The sequence below is a fragment of the Rhinolophus sinicus genome, linkage group LG11 (genome assembly GCF_036562045.2).
Source record: "Rhinolophus sinicus isolate RSC01 linkage group LG11, ASM3656204v1, whole genome shotgun sequence".
NCBI lineage: Eukaryota > Metazoa > Chordata > Mammalia > Chiroptera > Rhinolophidae > Rhinolophus > Rhinolophus sinicus.
In genome coordinates, this window is record NC_133760.1 from 75,646,080 (window position 1) to 75,661,585 (window position 15,506).

General features: G+C 43.4%; 1 protein-coding gene across 1 annotated transcript in view; it reads left to right on the forward strand.

Annotated features, from left to right (window-relative positions):
- Positions 1-1,458: 1,458 nt before the first annotated feature.
- WNT2 (Wnt family member 2) overlaps positions 1,459-15,506 on the forward strand; it is a 51,413-nt gene continuing 37,365 nt past the window's right edge. The window contains exons 1-3 of the mRNA XM_019743196.2: positions 1,459-1,661; positions 3,800-4,026; positions 9,042-9,319. Coding sequence (XP_019598755.1) covers positions 1,579-1,661; positions 3,800-4,026; positions 9,042-9,319 — 588 coding nt within the window. The 5' untranslated portion in view covers positions 1,459-1,578. The remainder of the gene's footprint in view (positions 1,662-3,799; positions 4,027-9,041; positions 9,320-15,506) is intronic.

The following is a 15,506-nucleotide window of genomic DNA, read 5'->3' on the forward strand; positions in this document are numbered from 1 at the left end:
CCCCTCCCTTTCCGGACCCAAACGGGGATGTATCTGGGTCAGCCTGGGAGGGGCTGGACCTGCCAGGGACCGGCGGGGGGAAGGGGGTGGCGATGACAGCATCTGTCAGGTTTTTGGCGTTTCTGAACTTCGCCCCGTCCAGCCTCTCACCGCTCTCGCGCCCGGCGGGGCTGCGGCTCTCGCCCGAGGACTGGGTGGGGGGAGAGCGGTTTCTTCTTCTCTGGACCGCCACTCCTCCACGCCCTGAGAATAATGCGGCGCCCACCCCACCCCCACCAAGCACACACATTCCGGGATCCCCAAGGCTTGCTTCTCAGGCGGGCGGCGGGTCCCCCCGCCCCAGGAAAAGAGCAGTGGAATAGTTCACGGCCGCCGCGAGTTCCTGGTCTTCCTTCCTTTCCGGTGATAAACGGCGGGGCTCCGAGCCAATTGCTGCTCAAGATGCTCCCCCCGCTGGCCCGAGCCCCTCTCCCTCGGCTCTGCGAGGGCCGAGATCCAGAGCGGAGAGGGTCCCTTTACCTCCGCAGAGCTCAAAGGCTGAGCGCCAGGGCGGCGGGAAGCGCGACCCCCGGCAGGCTCCTCGCTGCCTCGTTCCCTCCCTCTGTGATCTTTTGCGCTGCACAGCGCCAGGGAGGAGCTGGGTGTGCGTCAAAACCGCATCTTCCCCGGACACTTTGGCCGAGGACGCCTGGGTGAGGTCCGGAGGGTCACGGACCTTCCCGGGTCCCCTCCCTGCGAGCTCTGTATATTAGCCCAGCACCGAGGAATCAAGGCCACAGGTCTTCGTTTCCCTGAGGCCCGGCCCCTCCCTCCCCAGCCCTGCCCTGCATAGACTCGGCCGCTCCAAATTTACAAGTGCTCGCTCTTACTCTCGGCGTTAGAGAAAGAAGCGGAGCCATGACTTGAACGTCTCTGGATTCCTGCATCTTGCACACAGCTATCTCCGTATCCTCGCCCTCGATTCCCCACATCGCACGCTCCAGGAATTTTGTTTGCGGGAGAGTAGCCTCGCCTATCCAGAACGCGCGTCCCTGTGGCCGGAGCCCACTGACGCTCTTTGGCTGGGAGCTTCCCGAAAGGTGCCTTCCTCCGCGGGAGCTCGAGGCCACGCAGAAGTGTTCCTCCTTCCTCGCCTCACCTCGCGCGCAGACATCTCTTGCCATCATTTCATCCACCCTTGTATAAACCCCGCGCCCCTCCCCGCGGGCGCCGGGCGCAGCGCCCCCTCCTTCGGCTGCGCCCCGGCGGGCGGGCGGGCAGCAGAGCGGACAGGGGCGCGCGGAAGGTGCGCAGAGCTCTCCGGCTGCCCGCGCTCGCCGCGCCTGGGGAATTGGGCTGTGGGCGAGGCGGCCCGAACTGGCCTTTATCGCTCGCCCCGCTGGTCCTTTGAAACTTTATCAGCGAGTCTCGCCACTCTCCGCAGACCAAGAGCGGGGGGGGGGGGGGGGTGACGGGGCGGGGGCGAGGCGAGGCGCCGGCGGCGGTGACGAGGCGCTCCAGGCGCTGAGCGCTTCTGCTCCGGGCACGCATGGCGCCCGCACACGGAGTCTGACCTAATGTGGACGCAAGGGGGTTAATATGAACGCCCCTCTCGGTGGAATCTGGCTCTGGCTCCCTCTGCTCTTGACCTGGCTCAGCCCCGAGGTCAGCTCTTCATGGTGGTAAGTCCACGAGCACCGGCGCGGGGGGATTTTCGAGATGCGAATGGGGACGGCACTGGCCACGGACACCCTTCCCGGCCGCGCTTCCCTGCGGCCCCGGCAGCCGCGGATTCCAGCCTGAACCCTGGCTGCTGCCCTCTCCTATCGCCCCATCCTGAGCCCCTCCGCTTTCCTCTGAAGATCATTTCAGCTTTGACAACTCTATTAAAAAAAAAAAAAAGGAAAAAAAAACAAAAACGGAAAAAAAACCCCACATTACCCCTCAAACGAGAGCTCTGATGTTTGGTTTATTTGGATCTAACTGAGCGACAGCAAAATCAGCCAATTTCTTATCCCATTGAGAGACGCGCTAGCTGGGTCTCTAGCTCAGAGTGTGTGTGTGTGTGTGTGTGTGTGTGTGTGTGTGTGTGTGTGTGTGTTCACTTTCAAAACTACAATCGTCCCCTCTCGTCTTCCTCCCACCCCCCCAAAAAAACCTCAAGATAAACCAAGGGGCCAAATCAGGCAGTCAGAAGCTGTAGAACCCAAAGCGAGTGATTTTTGCATTATTTCTCGTCCTTCCACATTCCTAATGCTTCGCCCCAGTGGGGCGGAAGGAAGAACGTTGCGATGCCTCCAGGTAGAGACTACACTGTAACGCAAAGCTCCAGAGCAGGGGGCTCCAAGATGATACTCTGTTCAAAACCAGTCCCCGCAACTTTGCTGCTGTCTTTTGTATGTTGATCAGCGATTTATTTGTTTGTTTTGCATAGTGAACGGTCTTAGCATCGTTACAGGTTCCAATGGGAGATTCTCTCCCCACCCAGAAACTCTTCTGTAGCCTGACCTATAACGCCCTTGAAAAGAGAGGGAGTTGAGAGCTCTAACTTCCTTGCACCTAAAAGTTTTCGAACAGATATCGCAATACTGATTCAGAAGGACCTGTTACCGTAGGGTGTGTTTTCAAGAATTTGACAAAAGTAAAGAGTGTCAGCCAAATGCAAGCCCAGAGCTGGGCACTTAAGGAGGACACTGGGGCTCGTCAAAGGAGCAGGCAGAGCACTGATGGGAGGAGGGGTTCGAGTCCTTCTGAAGCCACATGGAACAGGAAGGCGGTTCGCCTTCGCGTTGTTGACACAGCATCAAAGATTGATTTATCAGAATGACCATTTTTCAATAAAATGACTATTTCTGTTTCCATGGGTGTATAAACATTATTTATTGCCGAGGCTTTTTGTCACATTGTCTCTCAGCTGTCACTTAAATATATTTTTTGGAAGTCACAGCTGTAACGATTTTATGATCATATAAAATAATGAAAATACAAGAAAAAGACATTCTCCTTGTTTGATCGCTTCAAAAGACACCTATGGCAGCTTGGGTTATATAAAAGGTACCTTTCTAAACATTTCACAACTAATAGAGAACATCTGGGCAGAGATGATGATGTAATTTTTTGTTAAAGTTTCTTTTCAAAAGTACTTTATGGAGCTATAACACTGTTTGATTCTTCCAAACATTTAGTGTCCTTAATAACAATAGAAAGAATTTTTTCCAAAGGTTCTCTGTAAAAGCCAAGAAGAGTTGGAAAATGGAAATATTTAAAGGATTCTTTAGTAAGGAAAGAACAGCGTGTCTGTGAGGAGAGTGTAACATCAGATACCAGCAGGTGTCGGTTAGACAGACACAGACAGTTTCTTAACACACTTAAACATTAGGTCAAATAAATGGGAGGGCGGAGCTTCTAAAGGTCGGCTTCCCCCAAAGCCAAGTCCAGACACACTGTGTCACTGAGATCAGAGCCTTCTTGGGAACAGCCTTTGAAGTTTCTTCCCCACACATGCTGCCCCTCCCCCTCATCCTGTTCTGTGACTGCAGACCCTCCTCTCCCACCTTGCCCAGAGCATCAGCTGGCCAGCCTGGCTTCATGTCCAAGAGACAGTCAGCACTCCCTTTGGGGGCGGCTTCTACCAGATCCCTCGCCATGCCTACCATGCCGTTTCTCATTGCACTAAAATGAAATAAACTTTGCTTCCTGATATCCCCCGAAGCATAAGGAATTCATATTTGACATGTGCTTTGAACTTTTCAGTCTCCCAGGAAACACAGCCCCGGGCCTCACAGTTCAGTGTTCTCACCTTTGTGCTGGTCTTTCCCAGGTACATGAAAGCTACAGGCGGCTCTTCCAGGGTGATGTGTGACAATGTGCCAGGCCTGGTAAGCCGCCAGCGGCAGCTGTGCCACCGACACCCCGACGTGATGCGTGCCATTGGTCTGGGTGTGGCCGAGTGGACAGCTGAGTGCCAGCACCAGTTCCGCCAGCACCGCTGGAACTGCAACACCCTCGACCGAGACCACAGCCTCTTCGGCAGAGTCCTGCTCCGAAGTAAGTCTCCTGCGTTCTGGCAGCTCCTGCGCTCTCCTCATTCATGTCTCCCAATATCAGGTCATCCAAGTCCCTGCTCATCTTTTGTTGCATTTTATTCAGTCAGAAGCTTCTTCTGTTGGTGGTGGTGATGAGGGGACATTGTCTCTGTTTTGCAGATGAGGACTTGATAAATCAATGAGCTTGTCTAAAATATTATAGGCCAGTCAAAGGTTAGTACGTATGTAGACCTCAGGCTGGTGTCTTTTTACTTTTTACTCTATCTGCATCATGTCACAGCACTGCCTGTCCCTTCAGGTTCAGATTTGTCCTTAGGAGAAAAGGCAGCAGCCACAGGGCTTTCTTTTTTGACTGTTTGACTCTTACTTCGTGGACTTGAACCTTTCAGAAGGATTTGAGCAGAAGATGAGAGTGGAATACCCAAATCAAGTATTGTCCACAGATGGTCATTATTATAATAACACGTAACTGTTATTAAGAAGCAGACAGATCTCTGCTCACCACCTTTGACCTTCCATTCAGCTACTCATCTTTGGGTAACACTAAATTAAACATTTTTTTCAGCAGACTATAAATTCTATAAGGCAGGAACAAGCCTGCCTTCCCTATACCTCGCTTGGTGCCTTTTGTGCTATAGGCACCATTCATTCATTGAATGGTGAATGAATAGTCACCATAAACTTGTAGTGAATGCCTGTTACTTTCCAAGTACATTTTAGGCAGAAGGATATTGATGGAGGGGAGGGGTGGGAACTATGAATACATACTTGTTTTTGTTTTTTGGTGTTTTTTTTTTTTTTTTACTTAGAAGGATTATTAAACATGATCTAATTACATAATACACTTTGTAGAAGTTCTGAATGTGGAAAGCAGCTCACTAGCTGATATATAATCAGAGAACATTAAGTGAAAATCCGATTTTAATTTCAAGAAATATCCATTCCTTAACCTGCTGCTATTAGCATTCTCCAAGATATAGCATGGCCCATTTGCTACTGGGAAATCTGACTGAAAACACAACAGTTTATGTGTGAACCCCAGAAACAGGAAACTGTACACTTGTTTTTGCCTAACCCCCCCATTCCTAAGAAAATCGTCCAGGCTCTGCACTTGGTAATGCTTAACAGAGGGTGTTTCTATCATGTAATCATCACAGCCCTAGGGTTTTATGAGGCCAAATGCATAACTGAATGTCTCCAAAATCCCCCAAGGGCGTAGTGCACTCACTCAGAGTATCCCTGAAGTGAACTTATTGCCATATTCTGCAACTTTATTCTCTAGTTTCAGAACTATATTCTTCTGCATTCCTTTTGGAGTATTGGTATGAGAGCGCAAATATTTGAAAGGTTCATAGTAAATTTCAGTAACAGGGAATTTTCAGACTTCACCTAGCTTAGCTCACCAGTGAATCAATTAAAGTGCTGGCCCTTGTCAGAGAGTTTGCAGATATCTGTACAAGCCATCTTTGGACCTTTGGATATGTTTGTACATGCTGTCAGTGTTTGGGATGCATCGAGACTTTCCCTTTTCAAAGTGCTCACAACCATTGTCCAGTGACAACAGATTAAATGTACTTTTCATTTAAAATGATCGCCTCTAAATTCTGTCTATGGAAATCCGTTAAGATGTCTCCATGTTGGAAAAAAAAAACAACCACCTTTAGATCACAAATTAAAGGGAGTCCTTTGACCACTGATCCTGACCATTTGCTAAAGCTAGGAATTCATTCATAAAGTACTTTAACTTAACCTTGGCAATATTGGTTTTTTAGAGCTACAGAGTTGCTGAGAAGTAAGGGGTTTGAACTAGTCTTAGTCTAAGGCCTCAGGTAAATACGAGAATCTAACTTGTACTCCCTTCAGAGTTCTTTCAGATGGAGCTGAATGCTTTGCCAGAGTACTCAAAACTTAAAACACACATGCTACACAATTTCTTTTCATTCTTCACAGAAGGCCAGATTTCTTCGTGGACATTTATGTAAACTCCTGTGACTGTCAGTGATAATTTTGTGTTGGTTCTGGGAGGGCTGAATTTGGCCTAAGGTAGCTTATCCTGGAAATAATCATGAAATTCCAGTGAAGCTATCCAAAGATTTTTACAATTAATTGCTTGGAGGGAAATTCACATCTTAGAGTTGTGAAGAACTCTCCTTTGGAAACCTAAATGTCTTTATAGATGACTAGGCAACGCCATTTATAGGAAGAACATAAAAGTGACTGACAAACAGAGAAATGTAGAACATTCGCCTGTTTTGCTTCAGAGAGCTTAGAGTGAGAGAGCAATTTTTAGGAACATTTGTAATTCACTCATCTGATAGACTGTTATCAGTCACAGGCAGAGAAGTTTAAACCCACAAATATTCCTGCAAGAATACAATATACTTCTAGAATTCTAGAATAAGCCTTAGACAAAAATGTGATTAGGTCTTATCCTTGTAAACGTTTAAAAAAAAAAAAAAAAAAAAGCAAGCATTTTAAAAGAGAGCTGAATAACCCATAACCTTCCAGAAAGACTGTCTACTAGTGTTGTGCCCTCCGAGGTAACAATCCCCCACCCCAAACAAAAGCTATGCCTATGCACTAAGCAGACACTGCTTGACTTATCTCAATCCAAAAATAAGAGAAACTTCAACAATAACACATCGGGAAGTCAAAATATCACTATTTAGATTTGGATTTTGTTTCATATTGTGATGGCTTTAAAAAGAATCCGTTTTGCTAACAAGAGTCCCAAGATCAAAATTTGTTTTGTTACAAAGCCAACTCTTGAAATGTGCTACTATTTCACACATAGCATTTTAGTGATTCATCTAAGACACTTAACTGAAAACATCTTAAGGCCACGTCTACATGATACCAAGACATCTGGAGGTAAAGTGAAAAGTCAGTCCAAGTGCTAATATTTTTATTTAAATAAACAAACATCTAGCTGTTTAGTAATGTGTTTGAATAATAAGGGACAAATATTTAGAAAGGTGATATTTTCGTTTTGGAAATTATTTCTACAATATTGTGGATTTTAAGTGATTTTCTTTTTCTTTCAGCCAACAAGTCAATGTAATTGTTTGCATGTTAAGCCAGGATAAATGCTTTGCCTACACAATTTATTTCTCTACTGCTTTCAAAATACTGTCTGGTCACTGACATACTATCATTCACATCTTCCATATCTTTCCTCTAAAAAGATCACCTTATGAAATTTCTCTTCTTTCTCCTTAAAAAATAAGACTAGTGAGAAATACATTAAGCATTTGTGAATTTTCCATCTATGTGATATCTTTAAATGTGGACACTGAACGCCAAAGCCAAAACCAGGTGTTGCAGCTTAAAGGGGTAACTGCGGACAAGGCATTTTCCTAAACTGTAAAGTGGGTATAGTAAGAATCTCACTTATCTGAGAGCTACCACCTGAGTTTTAAGCCACATTAGCATCTATTAGTCACCATCTTTTAGAAAACATCTCAATTCCACTTAGAAAATCTGTGATCCTTACAATATAATCTGGTACTCTAAAACAGCTCCTATGACCATCACATTTCTCTCTGGAGAGCGCTACCTGCTACCTATGGCAAATATTCATATAATTGATTTTACCTAACTACAAGGCATGATTGATTCCTTTTTATGATGGTTAGAGGTTTCGAGGGAGATATTTTTTGAAGGCTGAGGTAAGTGCCATTTAATATGGTGTAGATATGTTTTCCTGATTTTTAATAATGAGACTAGCAGAGCAAATATTGCAAGGGGTGTATAATAAATTTTAGCACTGAATGACAAACGGAACCAAGCAGGGCTTCGATGCGAAAAGGTGGTTTGTTCTCCCAGCTGTGTGGTTCAAAAAGTCACACTCGTCTTGACATATTGAATCACCAAATGGCTCTCCGTTCTCTGCCTTGCGTTGGCATGAGGTTATTCAGCTTCTATTTTGATTGTTAATGTATTTGCTGCAGCAACCATTAATAAAAAGGCATGCTAATAACAATGAAATACAGCTCCACTTGAAAAATGAGGTGCACACGGACCCTAAAGAGCCTTATATCTGTCACTGTACCACAACACCGTGTTATGAGTTACTACAGATTATTAAAATAATTTAATGTAGTTATTGCACTGAAATATGTACCTTTCAGCCTGTAAGTGAAAGGAGCCTATGCACTAATAAAGAACAATTCTAAGAAAGCACCCCAAAGGGTTCTTGCCCAAGTCTAATTATAGGCGGTAAATTTGTTTCCTTCCAAAAAACCAAAGAAAAGCTTTCCACTGTCTTTTACCCAATACCAGTGATTAGTGCAGGTGTTTCAGAAGAAAGTAAATTCACCTTAATAGTTAGACATAGTATGTAACTCTAGGATATTGCATAGTGCCTTCAACAATCACTCAATTACATGTGAAAGTTGATGCCAAGCCAACACTCTCTCTCCAGTGTTAGTGTGGGTGCTGTTTGCTGCCTTGAATTCTCTTCCCACCTCAGCCCCTGGATTTCTTTGAATTTAGTATTTCAGTCTCAAGCATGTAAATGCCTATGAGTGTCCTCAGTGGTGCCTGGAGGCTTGGGAGGCCTTTCCAAAGGGTGCTGTTGTAGCATGAATACCAAAATATACCATGACAGTATAGAATTATAGAACTCGGACTGTTACAGAAGAAAGGGAGGCTCAGAGATGTTCTGCTCCTCTTTCTAAGATGTGTACGAGTCTAGATTAAAGCAAGCACTTGCATGAGACGAGTGTGAAGCCAGGAGCAGGATGAGACAGGCTTTCGCGGCCTTTTCCAGAGTATAACTCTATTTATTTTAAGGATAGTTGTCATACAGGTTATCTCAATTGACAACAGCTTTTATTGGCTGGCGATGCTTTGTATTAAAGAAAGAGCCTGGGCACTAGAGAAGAATCCTTCAGTAGCTTTTTGCCTAGTCTCAAAGTACCTCAGAGGCAGCCCGAGTATTAACCAGCCATCATGTGAAAGTTGTTCAGTGCTAGCAACTCCAGAGCACTTTTAAGCAAAGCATTTTCGTTTCAGGTAGTCGGGAATCTGCCTTTGTTTACGCCATCTCCTCAGCTGGAGTTGTATTTGCCGTCACCAGGGCCTGTAGCCAAGGAGAATTAAAATCCTGTTCCTGTGATCCCAAGAAGAAGGGGACCGCCAAGGACAGCAAGGGCACCTTCGACTGGGGCGGCTGCAGTGACAACATTGACTATGGGATCAAGTTTGCGCGGGCGTTCGTGGACGCCAAGGAGCGGAAGGGCAAGGACGCCAGAGCGCTGATGAACGTGCACAACAACAGAGCCGGCCGGAAGGTAGGGCGCCTTGGCACCCGTTCTGCATGCGCCTGGGCGCAGCTTGTCTCACTTTCCTAGGGTCCATAAAATGCCATGTACTCACACCTTCCCCCGTCCCCCAGACCCTTGCTGTTTGCTCTAAAGAACACCACCAACTGGGTTGAAGTGTTCCCACCCGCACTCCACCTTCCTTCCCACAGCTGAGCAGCAGGAGTCCACCCATTGCTTTTGGCATTGTGTAGAGTCAAGTGTTTTATGGTCCCTCTGGGTACTGTATCATCTAGATGGAAGATATAATCTGTGGGTGAGGCTAGTGCCTCATCCCACATACCAATAGGACGTTGAATGCTTGTATCTAAGGGATATCAAAGCCCGGAAGGTCTTCTCTCAGACTTATCATGAAAGCAACTCACCAGGCATGGCTTACTGGCTTCTTCTAGAGTCAGGGGTGCTCTTTTTAGAACCATACACACCTTGGGGCTTCTGGTACTGGATGAGTAAGTGGACCTGGGGAAGACATGGCCCCAAAGGGGTGCTCTAGCTCCTTATCCTGTAGTCCTGACTAACTTCCTGGGCAGTGGGCACCTGGTCAGTATTCACTCTCTTCCCCCGCCCCCATTAATTAGATAAGGAAATAAGCCCTCAGGTGTTCAAGGTCACATGGAAAGTCAGTGGAAAAGTCAGGATTAGACCTCAGGTTTCAACTCCAGGGGTGATGTGGCCTAGGAGTAAACCATTTCAGTGACTGTTCGTATCCATTGATGAGCCATGTCTGTGCATGGTGGCATGGCCAGAATAACTAGAGAATCTGAATGCTGCACATTATGCCTTTGGTAAAAAGCTGGGCTTTTTACACTGGCTGGGCTAATCAAATATTTGGTTAGAATGATTCCAGAATAACCTAATTGCCAATGAGAAGAGATAACCATAATTTGTCTTTTGTCAACACAAGACTAAAATGTGCTCCATATTAATATATAAAGATCAATAAAATCGAAGGGGGCTTTGATATGAAAAAGAATAGAAAAGAATGCAGATCTGTTTGTCTGAAAACTCTATTACTAGGCTCATGGAGAGACCAAATCGTATTTAACGGAAGTTGGAAGAAAAGAACTCTTGCTTAGCACATGGACTAAGATGAGTGTGACCTGAACTGTTTACAAATAGTACCTTTCCTGAACTTTAAAAATCAACATTCCTTATTTTCATGAATTTATGAATTTATAGTGACTACTGCCAAGAATATAGACTACAGTTGTGCAATCCTACAACTATTGGTAATTACTGTTTGTACAATAGTTTGGATAAAGGAAAATTTACATTGACCTTTGTTTTGACATTGATACTACTTGCATAAGTTATAAAATGTGGTGTCTTTGATAGGAATGTGCTGCTTAATTATTCAAGCAGGAAATATAGTTAGATCTCTCAGATTATTTGTAAAGATAAAGGCATATGGTCATACATTGCATCCAAAAGAATGATGACTCATCAAAATAAATGTTACTTTTGCTAAATAGGTCATTAGATATTGAATGTTTCAACTCTTCAAGGCAACAGATCTTAGCTATTATCTTGTAGGCTCTGAATAAACATGACTTGTAATGTAAATCACATGATTCCTCACTGTGTAGAGCTGTCAGGCCTCAGATATTCTCCTGCCTACTCTGCAAAACCAACGAGGCTACTTTTCATTGGAATAGAAGTGCACACACTGACTTTTTAAAATGTGGCTTTAATTAATGGTGGGTGGGCAGACTTTTTCAAGGAGATGCATGATGTCAGTGAATATGAACTTTAATGAGAGTAAATGTATTGAGATAAACATGCGTCTCTAATTCTCTTCTTGCAGTCATTAGACCCCCAGTCTCTACTCCCCCTTCATACAAGCAGAAGGTCTGTGGAATCAAAATGAGAACAGGCTGGGCTTGTGTTTGAAGGCAGGTCTCCTGAGCTAAGCCTCCAACAGGCCTGGCTCTAGAAAACCCCCGCCTCCCAGGGCTGACAGCAACATTAGTTCATTTTTATTTCCTCTTTGTGCTTCACAGTATTTCCCAAATTTTCCAGTATGAATATCTACTTTTTAAAATGGTGGTGATGATGGGAACCAATACATTTTATTAAAAAGAAAAAAAACATCTATTCCAAAATCCTTCTATTTGACCAATGCTATAAATTGGAATTCAACACTGCCATTCACAAAAGATCTTAATTTTTTCCTAATATTCAAGCAGTTTAATTCATTTATTATAGCAGCTGGTTAGAGCACCCTCATGTGTCTCTGCATGGTAATATCATTTTAGATCTCCTGTGCTGTTATATCATTTTATTTTAATCAGCTTTAGCAGAATTTGTGATGATGTTTCTTTCCTTCATGCTTACTCGAAACTCATCCTTGATTAAGACTGGTTTTCTAGCTCCAAGTAGGACTATTCATAAGCCCTATAAAGATAAATCTACCTTGTTTAACTCAACCACTCTATCAAGAAAGACATTCTGCAGCTTCTTTCAGCAGTTCTTTCTTAGGTCTAAAGGAGGCATGCTATGAATCTTCTAAATTATATTTTAAGACAGGTTTAGGTAAATTACAAACAAAAGGTACTTGGTTGATATCCACCATTTGTTCCCTTTTAGGGACTTGAAAATGGCTTTTAAATTAGTTCACTCTTTTCTCTAGATGAAATAATCACAACTTCTTTTACCTTTCCTAAGAGAATCTATGTCAAAATAGTCCATGTATCCAAACAAACACTGCCATTCCATTACTGGAAATTCCATAATAAGAATGAGAGGAATTAAAAACAAAACAAAACAAAACAAAAACATAAAAAAACAACTTTCCTCAAAAGCGACCTCTTACTTTAGTAAAGACAGCACATGGGATTTGAACTGAGACCCACCTTAGTTTTAATCTTGTGATACCAGTGGCTTTGCTCACTGAATTTCAGTTTCTGTCATATGTAAAATGGTGCGATGGGAAGATAAATGTAAGGCAGATAGCAGGGAACCTGGCAGGTAGTTGGTGCTCAATAAAAGTTAATTCCTTTCCCTTTAGTGAAGTGAAAGTCATCTGTACCTTAGGTAATAGGGCTAGGCACAAATCCAAATTGAACTATTACTTAGGATTCAATCTGAGTGCTCTGTGTATCCATAGACTCATCTTTGGTACAGTTTAACATACTAACAAAAACCAGGCATATAGTATTTGCTAATGTGCAAAATACTGTCAAATGTTTTATAATTTGGTCTTCCAAAACCTCATATAGGAATAAAAAAGCAGTATTAGTATTCCTATTTTTCAGATGAGAAATTGGGCCTCAGAGGAATGAAGGGCCTAACCCAGAGTCACACAGTCATGAAGTGCTGGGCCTGGGGATTCAATCCCACTTGTGTTCACCCTTACATCCTGATCTACCTTTCCATGTTGTCTCTGTTAAGAATTTCTGACACACACACACACACACACACACACACACACACAGAATATTTGTACTTAGAAGAAAAGAAAGCAGCAGAACAGCTACCACCCTTGGAAAGTAATTTACCAATGATTTTTTTCCCTTTGTGTGTGTCTTTATTTCACAAGCTTTCCAAAAAGAATATGTATTATTTTTTTAAACAATGAGGAAAATGTTGTTTTAAATGTCAAGAACATAACCAGTAGTCACTGTGAGCTGCCCAAAGCAACAGCCTTTTTTGGTGGATTCACAATATTTCAAGGAATGGCACTGTAAGTTTGAGAACACTATTCCTATGTACTATTGGGCTAAATTTGTTTCAATAGATAATCTATTATGGAAATTATGTGGGAAAAGCACTGTTGTAGGTACTAAGTTATACATAGAAAAGCATAAGACAAAGAAGCCCCTGATCACAAGAAACTAAATTTTAGGGAGACGAGTGAAATATAACTAACTGTGAGGAAAGCTCTATGTGAGGTGGTGTAATAGGAAAATCAGCCAAAGGGCTAGTGAGCTGAGAGAAAGGAGGTGTCATAAAACAACTGGGTGTTTGAATGGGAGATAAAGATCTCCCAGGGTTGAGATAAGGAAAACACTTTCCACAATGAAGGGACTATAAGACTAAGAAACATACTGAAATGGAAAGAACATCTGGGTGGGGCTCATGACTGAGAAGTATTAGGAGCTGAGGCTGCAAACCCGAATCTCAGCAGATCTGGAGAGCCTCAAATGTCATGCTAAGATACTTGGATGTCGCTGTGGAACAATAGGAAAATATTGAACAAAGAGGACGAAATTAAATACCTAAGTTCCATTGTTATGCATTGCTAATTTCTCTAGAGTCCACTTTGAAAGAGGGATAGATTTCAAAGTTCAAATATTCTGTGATATGTTTGAATTAATGACTTAAAAAAATAGACTTACTAGAATTATGAGAAATTTCTACTTCCCTGAATTTGATTTTCAGCCTTAAATAAACATATACAGGCTGATATAGATAGTAAGCTTCCTGATGTTTATTAATAAAAAATTGGCATATGCAAGTATGTTGTATCTTTAACACAATGTTTACATTATTACTGGCTACTTTACTCATGGGTCCTTAGCTATCGATGTCATCTCAGTGAGGCAATATGGAGGCTGGAGCTCTGGAATCAGAACACTGGCTCTAATACTTGAGCATGATCTTGGACAAGTTACCTAACAAGGGTTGCTATTTAAAATAAAACATATACACATATGCACCAGGTTTTAAGCAAGCCTAAGAGGTAGGGAGCATTATTATCCACATTTTATATGAAGAATCTATAGTAGGGTGGCCAGAATTAGCAAACAAATTCAATTTATTTGCTCGCTGAACTTCAATCTTTACTTGACATCCTGTATTTTATACGAGAGAAGTTCAGAGGGTGAAATGATCCAGAGTTTCTTGCTCCACACCCTGCCCAACCCAGCACCACTCAAGGTCAGTGCTGTGGAACACCAGGGCGCCCAGACAAAGCAGATACATCTAAGTTCTGTCTAAAGGAAATGCCTCCAAAGTCAACAGGAATGGATTTTGTACAAGACATAAACACAGCCTTAAAAGCATGTAAATCTAGGGCCTAATAAAGCTTCCGAGAATAGATCCTATGATGCCATTTAAGATAAATAATAAATAATGGGTCTGAACCAAGAGAACTGGTCAGGATTAAAAAGAAATCACACTCAAAAAGTAAGGAATATCAATAGAAAAGACAATGATAAAGCTGAGCGACAGAGCCAGGTTGCCTTAACCTCCTCTTCATCCTGACCCTCTCTTTAACAGTGTCCAGCGTCCTTATGAGGCACAACCTTCACTGAGTAGATGTTTGTTTTCTGATTGGTCTGTTTAATTCATAAAGTTAAATGCATTCTGAAACATGAGATCAGTTCTGCCAACCTCACTTCTGTCTTGTTGGACCCAAAAGTAATATTTCCTTGATACTGTAGGTACTTACATAGCATGTGAATCAAGCACTAACCAGAATTAAAGCACCAAAGCAGAGAATTACTCTTAATAAAATTGTTACAGTTCCATGTAAAGTTCTATTATTCATAGAAAAATGCTTTTTAGGCTGGTCTTATTAGTCAATAAGAATTATTATATAAAAAGGAAATCCAAAATGGCACAGTACATAAACACCGTGCCTGCTTCTTTCCATGAACACTTTAAAATTACAGCTAATTATAGAACAATCAACCTGGAGAACCATCTGAAGTCTGGTTGAACAGTAGTTTTATAACTAAGGATAAAGAAGAAGCCACATCCAGACTGGTAGGAGAGGTAGAGACGCGAAACGGGCCCCAAACCTCCCTGTGGTGGTTGAGAACTGGGAGGGATATCTTGGCCATGGAGTTTCCCCCTGGAGGAGCAAGAGACCCCAGCTCCACATCGGCCTCCCCAGCCCAGAGTACCGGTGCTGGGAAGAGGAGACCCCACAACATCTGGCTGTGAAAAACAGTGGGGATTCTGACCATATGGGTGAGTCAGAAACCCAGGCATCCTCTTAAACAGCTCGTGCACAGAATCACTTGCTCGTAGGCACTCACCTTGGGCTCCAGTGGAGGGACAGCAACTTGGGGGAGATTGGAGACATACAGGGGATCAGACTGAACTGTGTGGCTTCAAGATGAGAGCTGGAGGACAGTGGGCATTTTCCTGGTGAGAGATCCTCCTTCCATACAGTTGGGCGCCATCTTTCCTGTGTTGAGCCCGCCCCCTC